General features: G+C 34.9%; 1 protein-coding gene across 2 annotated transcripts in view; it reads left to right on the top strand.

The window, feature by feature from the left end:
- ZFC3H1 (zinc finger C3H1-type containing) overlaps positions 1 to 13,709 on the top strand; it is a 65,117-nt gene that overhangs the window by 1,337 nt on the left and 50,071 nt on the right. For both annotated transcript variants that reach the window (XR_003610513.2, XM_028110789.2), the window contains exons 2-3: positions 4,128 to 4,544; positions 12,069 to 12,133. Coding sequence is in view for 1 of the 2 variants with exons in the window: in XM_028110789.2 (XP_027966590.1) it covers positions 4,128 to 4,544; positions 12,069 to 12,133 (482 nt within the window). In the remaining variant the exon portion in view is untranslated. The remainder of the gene's footprint in view (positions 1 to 4,127; positions 4,545 to 12,068; positions 12,134 to 13,709) is intronic.

Raw genomic sequence — 13,709 nt, 5'->3', positions numbered from 1 at the left:
TTGTGATTCTGCTTTTACCTTTCCTGATTTATTTTTACACAAGCTGCCTTTTAAAGTGTGGGGGAAGACCCGTATCTTTACCAAGTCTATTAATTTAGAGGTTTTGAATTCATACAACTTTCTGCAAAACTTTACCTCCTTCTCTATTTGTTATGTTCAGTTTTTGGACATTTCGAACTCAGTGCTGACAAATGTAAGAGAGAACGATAAACAGTATTTTAATTTTAATATATTGAAAGCCGTGGGGTGTATGGGAGGGTGGAGATGATGGGGAGGTTGAAAAGGAAAATAGCAAAATACTTGATTTTTGTTCCTTCTAATTCCATTATCTGTAACATTCTTAGGTTTACTTAAGATTTATAAGGGGGAATCAGTCATCTGAAGGTTTGCTAGTTTATGATGGGTTTGTAGACCTAGGTTTTATTTCATGGTAACTGCATAAAAACCGTTTACTAATTACAATTATTACTGGTTGTAATTTCTATGGTATAATGATTTTTTTAACCTATTATATATGAAACTTACATGAAATGACATTTGTTTGTAAGACAGTCAACATTATTTTTATAGAATACTTAGGATCCACGGGTCTTTCCCAGATGTCTGAAAATAAAGGGGCAAAAAATGTTAAGTTTAGGTACAAAGTAGCAGCTTCCGGTGCTGATGCCCTGAAAAAACTTATTTCTGCAACCAGAAGTTGGGTTAGGAGCACCTAGGATTGTTTCAAAGAAAATCATGTAGGGATTTAACTTTTAAAAAGACAAAGGATGTTCTTTCAAGAAAAAAACAAAACAAAACTCTGCCCTAGATATTTTTTTTAACGAAGGAATTGTTGATTCTAAATCTAAAAACAGGCTGCTTCAGCACATGTATGTTTTTTAAGAATATAAAAGAGGAAACTTAGAATTTGTTTTGGAGAGACATATGTGAATAAATACAGTTTAATGTAAAAAGTTCATATTGAGGTATGTAAAAAGTACTGTGGGAGCACAGAATTTTTTCATTTAATCTGTATTAGAGAAGGTGGTGATGAGGGGACTTGCCCAGCTCCTGCCTTTGCCTTCTTTCTGTCCATTCATTCAATACCAATTTGGCCTTTGCCATATATACCTTTATTAATTGTTAAGCTTATATGTTTCTATTAATAAACAGGCATATGATGTGAAGAAAGTACAGGAATATATCCAGTTTGATTTCTGTAGTAACTTAGCAGAAATGAGGTGTCTTGCTGTTTTTCTTTTTTTCACAGATGCTGCACTTAAGAAAAGGAACTTGTTTTGATCCTCTCTGCTCATTGTTTTCCTCATGAAGTATCATTAATCCATCCTAGAGGTGGTATTCTTTTTAAGAATTTGTGAAGGAAAACATAGTTTTCCGCTACTCTTATATAATGTGAGCAAACAATTTATAATACAAATTTTTATTAATTCAGATTTCTTAATACCAAGACTGTATTCAGGCTTATTCACATACCCACTGTGCACTAATAATAATGACTTATATTTTATAAATAATTACCCTAAGAAAGAATAAGGGTTATGAGACACCTGGCTGGCTCAGTCAGTAGGGCATGTGACTCTTGATCTTGGGGTTGTGAGTTTGAGCCTCATGTTGGGGTAGAGTTTCCCAAAAAAAAGGAAAGAAAGAATAAGGGATATAATGTGGCTCATTTCCATAATCTAGAAGTGAAGTAGCATGAGTACAAGTGTTTTTTTTTTTTTGACTTATTTTTCTGTAATGATTAAGGTATGCTAGGTGCAGCTTTAAAGAAATAAAATGAACCAGATTCCAGTGTGGCACGTATTTTCATTCTCATTCATTTTAAATTTTTCTTAGTGATAGACACTTTGTCAGTCCCTCTTAGTGTATGTTTCCTTTGGTTGACTACTGTTTTAAACTTTCAAATCTGATGAGAGCTAACATAATTAGGCCAGTGTCTCTCATCAGTAGAAAGTCATTTCATTTTCACCTGCAGTTGAAAAGCAGTTCTTTTTTTAAACCAGATTTCAGTTTGGGATTGCATCTTAACTAGTGTAAAATTAAGTCTTTCAAGTGTTGGTTTCATCCTAGTTGTCCTGTATTAGACAGAAATAGGAGATTTCATTTAGCCTTGACAGAGATTAGTTAACAGTTGTAACTCAATTGCTTTTCCTCATTTTTCTGTCTTTTTTGTTAGTGTTTTGAATCTTTTCCCTCTACAGATCTTTCCAAGGTCTTCAGTTTTATTTATTTATTTTTAATCACTGTGGTTGTGCCTTTGGATGGCTCCATTGAAAAATGAGGTATAGATGAGGATCATTACAGAATTTATGTACAAAGAGTATATAATGGGGGGAGCAAGTAATGTTCTGGCTTCAAAAAGGAGGTTCATTTGAATTTTGGATTGGGGTCAATTTGAAGAACAGAAAAACCTAAATACAAAGCTATGCATAAATTGTGATGACAGGAGAAATGTGAGATTGGAAAGGAGGTACCGGTCAAATCATGAAGGCATTATGTGCCATTGTAAGTATTTTGGACTCTATTCTTAATGAGATTTAAACAAGGGGACAGATCTGATCAGATTTGTCTTCTAGATAGATTAGTCCAGCAGCAGAACAGGGAATGGCTTGTGGAAGATAAAACCCCAAATATCATGAGGCTAAACTTCTCTCTTGTATTACATAGACATATGGGAGTGCATTAGAATGGCTCAAAAGGAAAAGTGGAAGAGGCTAAATAGAGCTCACTAGAGAACACCATTATTGCAGGAGTTGGAAAGGAGTCATGAAGACTTAAAGGAGGAAAAAAGGGAAATCAGGAGAGTGGAGTTAGAGAAGCCAAGAGAGAAGTGGTGTGCAGTGTCCAAACCAGGTAAAAATTTGAAAACATGGTGGATAAATAAACAAACTCAGCCAGCATAAGCCAGATTCTGTTTGGTTGAAGAGTAAGACAGGTTATGAGAAACTAATATCGTTTGAAGAAACTTGGCTCTGAAGAGCTTGGATCACAGAACCAAAGATTTACTAAAACAGTTTTGTTGCAGAACTGTTAAGATTTTCAGTTGTAATGCTGGTTTAGTTTCTAAAATTACTGGTGGTGAAAAAAAAAATTTGGTGGTGATTCCCATTCTTGTATTGGTCATTAGGGAAATTTTAAGATATCTGGAGGTTGACTGTACATTAAGTTGTTAGAGGAACCATCTTTAGAGATCTAATGTTACATCCTCGCCAATTTAAATAATCCATAAATGACATATTGTATTAAAACCACATAAGGTACTTACTCGTCTTTAAATCTTGTTAATTTCTAGGCTGGAGAAGTGAGGTGTAACAATTTTTACCTCTGTGAATTATTTTGAGTAAAAATTATAGTTTGGAATTTTGTAGCCATTTCCAAGGAAAAAGTTATATTCTATGTGTCACTGTGTTAGAGAAGAAAAAAAATTTTTGGTAGAGTTATCCTTATCTTCAGAGACAAATTAGTTTATAAGATACATTTTGAATACCATGGAAGGTTTTTATTTTTTAAATGTAATTCCCTCATTTTAGTTGTGCATATGTTGGATATTAATATACTTGAGCTTTAAGATTGTTATATATTAGGTTTTTAAGAAAATGCTTCCTCTTTATAAACTAGTTTTAACTATTAGTTGTCAATGTTCTTTTTTATCTCCTTTTTTTAATTTGAGACATGAGAAGAAACTAATTAAAAAGAAGAAATGTTTCCTCCTGACTTTCTGAAGTGTAAATTATCCATATCTGTGACAAACCATTATGTTTCTCCTCTCTTCCTTTAGAAAGGAATCTTTAACATACACCTTATTATGGGCTTTTCTGATAACGACAGAAGGAATGCTGCCATAACCTAAGTAGGTGGAATACCTGTAGGTACTATGGGTAATAACTGACACCAGTGATTTTCTAAGTGGACTGTTTTACATGGTTACTTATTAAATTTGAAATATGGGCAGATTGTGGAATTGGGCATTAGCGCATATGTTAAATGTAATTTAGTAATAAAAAATACTAACTCATCTTTTTTGAAAAACAAGTTAAAAAGGGAGACAATTCATCTTTAACTTAATGTGTTTTTGTTAAATTTACTGGAAAAATTTTGGAAACTGGTTTCCTTAATATGCTGTTCAGCCAAAAGTTTTGGAAGATCTCCATCAAGAAAACAAAATTATTCATCAAAAAGTGAAAACTGTGGAGAAGAAACTTTTGAAGACTTACTTTTGAAGTATAAGCAGATTCAGTTGGAACTAGAATGCATCAATAAGGATGAAAAGCTAGCTTTGAGTAGCAAAGAAGAGAATGTGCAGGAAGATCCTAAAACATTGAACTTTGAGGACCAAACAAGCACTGATAATGTCAGTATTACTAAGGACCCAAGTAAAGAAGTAGCTCCTGAGGAGAAAGCACAGGTCAAAACGTTTCAGGCATTTGAATTAAAACCACTCAGGCAAAAATTGACTTTACCAGGGGATAAGAACCGGTTGAAAAAAGTTAAGGATGGAACAAAACAGCTTTCCCTGAAACCTGACACTACTGAACCTAGTCAAGGTAATGAAATTAAAAATTTCAATTAGTACTAAGATTCTTCTCTTTGTATGGGGGTAACTAGTTATTTTGGTAGTGTGCTTCATTGAAATGATTTTAATACTTTATCTGTGAATTCTTTTTGCATTTTTCTACATAGTCATATTATTCAGCATTGATAGGTTTAGTTTCATTCTCTTTCTTTTTTGGCCTTCTAATACAATTTTTAACATAAGTGTATCAGTGGACCTTTGTTTCCTAACTTAAAGGAATGCTTTGGATATTTACTTTTAACATGATGTTAGGCTTTTTGAAGGTATCCTTTATTGGGTAAAAAGTTTTTCCACCCTATTCCTTGTTTGAGATTTTCAGCATTAACGGATGTTGAAGTTTATCACATCTTTTTTCTTCATTATTGAGAAAAACATCTTATTTTAACTCTTTTAATTTATTAGTGTAATAGATTATATTAATTTTGTAGTGTTAAACCACCCTTGTATATTTGGGATAAATCCAGGTAGTTCATGATATGCCATTTTTGTACATCATGGATTTGTTAAATTTTTCTTTTTCTCTTTTTATGATTTATATGCAGTAAAACTTACCCTTTTTAGTGTATAGTTCTTTACGTTTTGACAGATACAGGCAGTTGGGTAACCATTGCCAGACACCACAATTAGATAAGAGTTTTGTCATCTCTCACAGATTCTCCCATGCCCCTTTGCAATCAATTCCTTCTTCCCCCAACCCTCAGCCCACCAGGTAACTACTGATTGTTTCCTTTCCCTATAGTTTTTGCCTTTTCCAAAATGTCATATAAATGGAATTATGCAGCTTATTGTCTTTTGATTCTAGCTTCTTTCTTTTAGTTAGCATAGTATTTGAGATTCATCCATGTGGTTGTATATATCACTAGTTCATTCTTATTGCTGAATGTGCCATTGTATAGTTATGGTACAGTTGGTTTATCCATTTCCATTTGAGAGATATTTGGATTCTCCCAGTTTGGGGCAATTATAAAGGCTTCATAAATAAAGGTTTGCTAATGTTTTATTTACAATTTTCATCTAGATTTATAGCCTCTAATTTTTACCCCTTTTTCCTTGCTAAGTTCTAGTATAAGGTTATGATATGCTCAAAATGAGTTGGGGAGTGATTTCTTCTTTATTCTCGGGAATAAATTAAGATTAGAATTGTACTTGGGGTATTTGGTAGGTCTTATCGATAGAAGTGTTTGGGCCTGGATGGAATTTTTTCTGGGAAGGTTTTACACTGTTGACTGTTCATGATTTCTGTTTCTGGTTAAGGCAGTTTAGGTAAACTATATTTTTCTAATAATGTGTCCATTTCCTGTAAATTGTGAAGTTTATAAAAAATTATTCTTAAGAATGTCACTTTTTGGGGTGCCTGGGTGGCTCAGTTGGTTAAGCATCTGCTTTTGGCTCAAGTCATGATCTCGGTCCTGGGATTGAGCCCCACATCAGGCTCCCTGCTCAGTGGGGCATGTTTCTCCCTCTCCCTCTGCCCTCTCCACTGTCCCCCATCTTTTTCTCTCTCTCTCAAATAAATAAAATAAAAAAAACTCACTTTTCTATTACTTGTAGCATTTATCAGTTAATATCCCCCTGTTTTTAAATTTCCCTAGAAATAAGCCCATAGCTTTTAAAACTTGTTAGTTTTGGGGTGCCTGGGTGGCTCAGTCGTTATGCATCTGCCTTCCATTCAGGTCATGATCCCAGGGTCTTGGGATTGAGCCCGCATCTGGCTCCCCATTCAGCGGGAGGCCTGCTTCTCCCTCTCCTACTCTCCCTGCTTGTGTTCCCTCTCTCACTGTCTCTCTCTCTGTCAAATAAATAAATAAAATCTTAAAAAACTTGTTAGTTTTCAGCCTCTCTTCTATTAAGATCAATTTGGTTATGAAATTTCTACTTTAGCTGTTTGTGATAATATAATTTTTTCCCACTCATTTCTAAATATTTTCTAATTTTTGTTTTTCTTTGACGTGTAGGCTTTTTATTTGGAAGTGCTTACCTTTCAAACATGGTTCTTTATATTTTTGTTACTGATTTCTAAGTCAACCATATTGTCAGAGAATGAGATATTAGAGAAAAAATGAGAATGTAGATATGGTTGTATTTATTTGTAGAGATGTGCTTTATTGTATGCGATTAATTTTTTATAACTATTCTATGTGTGTTTGAAAGGAATATATGGATTGTTAGAGCAAGCTTTTTATGTTCACATCTTTCTTCATTTTTTGATCTGTTTGATTAATTACTGAAAGGTTTGTTTGTTAACATCAGCCACTGTGATGGTGGATTTATGGTTTTCAGTTTCTGTTTTAAATACTTGAGGCTGAGGAATTGACCCATTATTCTCGTTAGTATGTCGTGGCTTTCTTTATCTTTAGTAATGTTTCTCCCTGAAAGATTTATGCCAAGAGTCACACCATCTTTCTTTTGATAAGTATATATGCCTTGTATATCATTTTCCATTCTTTCAGTCTTTCCATATTCTCATGTTTCAAATATCCATTGTACATAGTATAGAACTAGATTTCTTTTGTAACTTAGTCTGACAATCTTTGTCCTTTACTAGAATATATAGTCCATTTGCATTTTCATTATTATTGATATTTGGATTTTTGTTCTCTTTTTCTTTCTTGCTTCTTTTGTGACCCCCCCATACAATTTTTTTCCCCCTTTTACTGGTTTGGAAGTTAGATATTAAGTTTCTTGTCTCATATTGGTTCCTTTCAGAATTGTAACATGAATTCTTATCAACGTTTAAAATTAATCAAGGTCTTTACCCTCTCCATATACAAAGGCCAGTAATTTGCCTAGCTTTGCTCATATATTTAACACTTTCTTGGCTCACTTTTCTATGTCTAGAATCATTTATGCTTAAAATACATTTTTTAGAATTTGGATGTGTCTGCTGGATAGAAAACTTATTTCTGTTTGCCCTTTTTTAAAGATGATTTTCTAGGTTTGGAATTCTAGATTGGCTAATTATATTCTCAACATATTGAAGATATTTTCTGGCTTCCATTATTGATTTTGAAAAGTCAGCTATCAGTCTTAATAGTTTCTAATTTGAAGGTAATTTATCTTCTTTCTCTGCTTGCTTTAAAAATCCTATTTTTGTCTCTGATATTCTGTAGTTTATGATGTGTTGATTGTGATTTCTTTTTATTCATCTTGGGATTTGTTGTGCTTCTTGTTCTCATTGATTCTGAAAAATTGTCATTCTCTCTTAAATATTTTCCCGTTTTCTTTCTTTTCTGGAATTCTGTATATCTGTATGTATATCAAATCATCTTTATCTTCCATTTCTCAATTTCTTTGAAGTTTCCATCTCTTTGTAGATTTGTGCTGTGTTCTGGAAAATTTCTTCTGATGCATCTCTCAGTTCATGGATTCTCTCTTTAGCTGTGTCTGATTTGCCTTAAGCTCAGCTATTGAATTTTAAATTTCAGCTACAGTTTTTATTTTAGTATTTCTTTTTTTTTTTTCAAATTACTTTGGTCATTCTTTTTAGATTTTTCTGCTTATTTTTTCAAATTTATCTTTAAGTATGTTAACTATAGGTTTGCTTTAGTTTGTTTCTTTCCTTTGTCTGCTAATTTGCAGTATCTAAGTTTTTTATGGGTCTCATTTCTGGTTCCCATTTTTTGTACCTTCTTTTCTTGAATGCTTAGTGATTTTTTTTTTCTTTTTCTCGTCTTTCTTTTTTGTTTCTTAAGGTGGTCATTTTTGTTTCCGTTTTTTTGGTAGGAATTTTTTGAGGCCTGGGACAAAGGTGGACTTCCAGGGTTTGCTTTTGCCAGTGCCCAGGCACCTGAGTAGACTTTTGTTCTGGGACCACTTTATATTCGAAGTTTTCAAAGCCACCCATGTGTAAATTGGGTTGCAAACCTGAGTGGTGACTGATTTTGGTTACATATTCTCAGGGACATGTTTTTTTCTTCTTCAGTTTAACACCATGATTCCAGGCAGGCAGTTTCAAAATGTATAACTCAGTGGGATAGAAAAAACACACAAATAACTATTACAGAGTATAGTAAGAGTTATGTATGAAAGCCTGCAGTGATACAGGGGAAGGATCAAATATGTCTACTTGGGTTTAGAAAGTTTTCATAGTGATGGAAATGTTTGATAGGTGTCTCAAAAAATGAGTCTTTCAACTTGGGAAGTAAGAAGGAACCAAATGAACAGATAAAAAGCACAGAGAACTTTTAAAGGATAATGAGATTGATCTAAAATGGGTGCCGTCTGAAAAACAAACAGGGTTCTAGAGGAGAGGGGGGTGGGAGGATGGGTTAGCCTGGTGATGGGTATTAAAGAGGGCACGTTCTGCATGGAGCACTGGGTGTTATACGCAAACAATGAATCATGGAACACTACATCAACAACTAATGTATGGTGATTAACATAACAATAAAAAAAATAAAATGAGTGCAGTGTGGGATATATGGTATGTTTCTTGGAGCAGTTGGATATAAATTTATAAAAGAATAGATTGAAATCAGATTGCAGAGAGCCTTGAATGTCTTGACTAAGGAATTTAGATTTTTCTTAAACGTCAGGTGGGCCGTCAGATGTTTTTAAATAGGAAAATGATGTTATCAGATGTCTGTTTTAGAAAAGTAACTGACAGCAGTGTGGAAGAGGAATTGGAGGAAAACCAGAAAAGCTAAAATTTATCTGAATAAATTATATTGATTAGTTTCTTCATATGCATCCTCTCTACCCCCCACTGTCCCACCTTCCCCAGTCTTCAGCAAGACTCTCAGCTCTGCCATCAAGCTTTTAAGTTGTTAGTGATCAACTGGTTTTCCATTTCTCTCAACAGCTCTTCTAAACCTTTATTATTTTTTTCAGGCTTTTTACTCAACTTTGTTCCTATTGTTCAGAACAGCCTATGGGTGTGCTTCCTATTTCAGGTGATCTCACTCACCTTTCAACTTCTCACTTTCTGACTGTAAAATTATATCCATATTGATTTTCACTTCATTTCATTTTTGTTTATGGCCACTTTGTTTTAACCTGTATTCCTGGCTCTAACTTCTACCTTCTCTGGGACCTTGCTCCATCTGTTTTTTATTTTGATTCATCTTTAACCACTTTCTCTTAAGGGATTCTTAGTATAAACATATTTGCATTTTCCTCCCCAAAATGTAATCACTCTTTTCCCCATTATGTATTCTCCTTTATCTTCCATCTTTTCAACCAGACTCCTTGAAAGGCTAGCCTCCTTCACTTTACCTCTCAATCCAATGCAGTCTGCTTTTCTACTCTTTACTGAAACTAGTTGGGGCAGTTACTTTGATGTAATTACAAAATTAATTTTAATTTTCCTTCATTTTTTTATTTCATTCTTCCATTCATTCAAAATTTGAGCACTTTATTCCAGGCCCCTGGAAATCTCTCCATGAACAAAATAGTCATTTATGCCTTCATGGGCTTGCATTTTAGAAAGGGGGAAGAATAAATATGATTCGTAAGTAACAGTTATGGAAAAAGTATAGCAGGGTAAGTAGGGGGATGGCAGGTATAGATTGCAGTATTAATGAGTGATCAGGAGAGGCCTGAGTTTGAAGGTGAGATTTAAACAAGGGCTTTGAAGACCATGAGGGGATAGCCAAATGGATATCTGAGGGAAGAGCTTTCTAGGCGGATAATAAATAACTAGAGCAGTGATTTTCTAACTTTGGTCCTTGGACCGGCATTACCTGGGAACTTCTATGCAAATGCTGGGGTGCCTAGGTGGCTCAGTCCCTTAAGCAGCTGCCTTGGGCTCACATCATGATCCCAGAGTCCGGGGATCAAGCCTTGCATCCCTCTCCCTGCTCGGTGGGAAGTCTGTTTCTCCCTCTGCGCATCACCCCACTTGTGCTCTCTCGCTCTCTCAAATAAATATCTTTTATTTATTTATTTTTATTTTTTTTTAAGATTTTATTTATTCATTTGAGACACAGAGATAGAGAGAGAGAGAGCATGATCAGGGGGAGAGGCAGAGGGAGAGGGAGAAGCAGACTCCCCGCTGAGCCAAGAGCCCCATGTGGGGCTCTATCCCAGGACCCTGGGATCATGACCTGAGTCAAAGGCAGACACTTAACCGTCTGAGTCACCCAGGCGCCCTAAATAAAAATCTTTTAAAAAATTTAAAAATAAAAAGGGGGCGCCTGGGTGGCTCAGTTGTTAAGCGTCTCTCTGCCTTCGGCTCAGGTCTTGATCATAGGATCCTGGGATCCAGCTCTGCATCGGGCTCCCTGCTCCACGGGGAGCCTGCTTCTCCCTCCCACTCCTGCTGCTTGTGTTCCCTCTCTTGCTGTGTCTCTCTCTGTCAAATGAATAAATAAAGTCTTTAAAAAAAAAAAAAAGAAATGCAAATGCCCAGACCCTGTCTTAGATCTGCTGAATTGTAAACTCTGGAGATGGGGCCCAACAATCTATATTTAACAAAGCTTCTTGTTGATTCTAATACCTGGTAAAGTTTGAGAATCAATGAACTAGAATAACTACTGTTAAGGCAAGAAGGGTACCTGGCATATTTGGGTAATAACAGGGAGGCCTTTGCCACTAAAGAAAAGAGAGTGGGGGTGCTGAATAGTGGGAGAGAAGAATAGATCATGGTAGAGCCTCATAAGAATTTTGTTTTTTATTCTCAATGAAATGTGAGCTACTACAGGGTCTCGAGCAAAGGACTAGTATAATTTATTTTATATTCTCAAAGGACCATTCAGCCCATGATGTTGAGAATATTCTATAGGGAGTAGACATATCTACTGTACTCAGAAATGTTTTTCTTGATAAATGTGAAATTTTGGGGTTTCAGTAATGCCATACACATCTGGAATTTCTTATAACCTGATTTTCTTCTTAATAGTTTTCCTTTGTAATTTCTTAACTGTTGTCCTCTGTGTTCCATTCTCCAAGGGTGTTCTTAATTATATGGTTTTAACTACCACCTATGTCCTGATGATTGTCTTTAGCTCAGTTTAGAATTCTGGATAATAATTTTAAAAGTACTGCATGACTGCACAAAACCAATTTTCATCTTGGAAGTATTGGGTCAGAATTGAAATAATTGTATTGTAGAGACCCATAACAGTGGTAGCACAGTGCCTAACTACCTGTTTGGTGAGTTAAACAATTACCTGCTTTTATAAACTTTGTGTAAAGTTAGATTTATAGTTTGAAATTTATGGTTTGTACTTGTTTTTAAGGTCGCTTTGTGCTCATAAGGTACTGCCAGCTTAATGTAAATTCTGTTATTGAACTAATTACTTTTAGTTCATAAGTCATTTTATCAGGGTACGGTTTTATTTAATATTTTGAATCATATTGCCTGATAATTTTCGGAATGAGGCTGATATGAAAGGTTTGGTCAGATTTTCATTCAAATAGCATTCTTTCCTTCTTGGTCAGAGATTGTGAAAATGAGAGACCCCTTAAAATAATTAATGAATATCATACACATTTTATTTTAAATTGATGGTAGCTGTTTTTCAGAGTATTCAAAATATGCTGTTTTATTTTAAAGGATTAGAAGATAAAGAACAAAATTTAACAAGAAGAATTAGTGCCTCAGACATTCTATCTGAAAAGGTAAGATCCTGCTTTTTGGAACTGGGTGTCTCTGTAAGACTGATTCTATACTGCTTTGCTCTGTTCCTTGGAAGGGAGATTCTGTCTTGCTTTCCACTCATTTCCTTTACATCATTTCTTTCATCATTACCTCCATTTGGACATAAGCTTTAAAGATAAGAAAATCTGGAGAGAGGGGCGCCTGGGTGGCTCAGTCGGTTAAGCATCTGCCTTTGGCTCAGGTCATGATCCCAGGGTCCTGGGATCGAGCCCCGCATCGGGCTCTGTTCAGCAGGGAGCCTGCTTTTCCCTCTCCCTCTGCCTGCCGCTCTGCCCACTTGTGCTCTCTCTCTCTCTCTCCCCCTGTCAAATAAATAAATAAATAAAATCTTTAAAAAAGAAAAAACGAAACAGGTGAAATTAATAATAAAATCTGGAGCGATGTCCTTCAGTATCTTTGTGCTGGGTTCAGTTAAATTGAATTTAACTGAAGTGTTTTTTATATATATCCATAGATGATTTTTTTGTTTGTTGGTTTTTTGAAACCTTTAATTTTGACCCAGAGATTTTGTTTTCCTGCTCGTGGGGGATTATCCTCTGTGGGAAATCTTTGGAGTTAGACCTTGACCTGCTATTCAATTCTAGTTTCTCCTCTTATTAACTGAATGATCATGTGTAAGCTCTTTGCCTTTACTTGCCTCTATTTACTTTCCTACAAAATGAGTTTGATGTCATCTGTTCTCTGGATTGTGGTGAGGTTCAGCAGGATAAAGTACAGAAGCACCAAGCACTGTGTTTGACATGTAATAGCTCTTAGTAGCCCTAGCCTTTTCTTTGTTGAATTAGGGATCTGAAATACCTTCAGTTTCTTCTTTTAAGATTTCAGTTAATTTTTACGAGTAAATTAAAATGATGCAAAGAGCCCAGAAGCTTTAGGAAAGAGATGATTCTGAATTTAAGATTGATAATATAGCAGATAAATATGTGTACACGCACACATGCATGTGTATATATTTTTTAACGTCCTTACAATAACTTCATAAATTAAGTTGACATTATTTGGTTTACAGATGAGATAAGATTCATATGGGTAGATTAAGTGACTTGCCTAAAGTTATGTAGGACTTAAGTGTCAGAGCAAGGAGTTAAATGGGGTTCAGTACTCTTGCTGATCAGGTAGCTACTTTAAGTAGCATATAGTTGTATGACAGAATCAGTAACTTCTTTTTTTATTTCAAAAGGAGTGGTTGCAAAAAGTAATCAAAGACTTTTAAGTCTCAATGGAACAGTGATGATAGCTTTATTTTAAACACTCTAGATCAAGACTGACCAATAGAATTTTCTATGATAATGGAAATGTTCTTTATTTGCACTTTCCAGTATGGTAGCTATTAACCACATGTGGCTTTTAAGCACTTGAAATGTGATTAGTGTGGCTGAGGAACTAAATTTCTTATTCAGTTTTAGTTAATTTAAATTTAAATAGCCACATGGGGCTCATTGCCACCATATTGGGTAGCACAGCTCTAGAACTGCAGGACCAAGTAGTAGAATTTGGTATGTTTAAGTGACTTAGAGTTAAAAAAAGATAATTTTT

This window comes from Eumetopias jubatus, unplaced genomic scaffold (genome assembly GCF_037043125.1).
Source record: "Eumetopias jubatus isolate StellerSeaLion01/CBP00866 unplaced genomic scaffold, mEumJub1_p1.0 scaffold_8, whole genome shotgun sequence".
Taxonomy (NCBI): domain Eukaryota; kingdom Metazoa; phylum Chordata; class Mammalia; order Carnivora; family Otariidae; genus Eumetopias; species Eumetopias jubatus.
The sequence above is the reverse complement of the archived record's forward strand: the minus strand, read 5'-3'. Positions and strand labels throughout refer to the sequence as shown.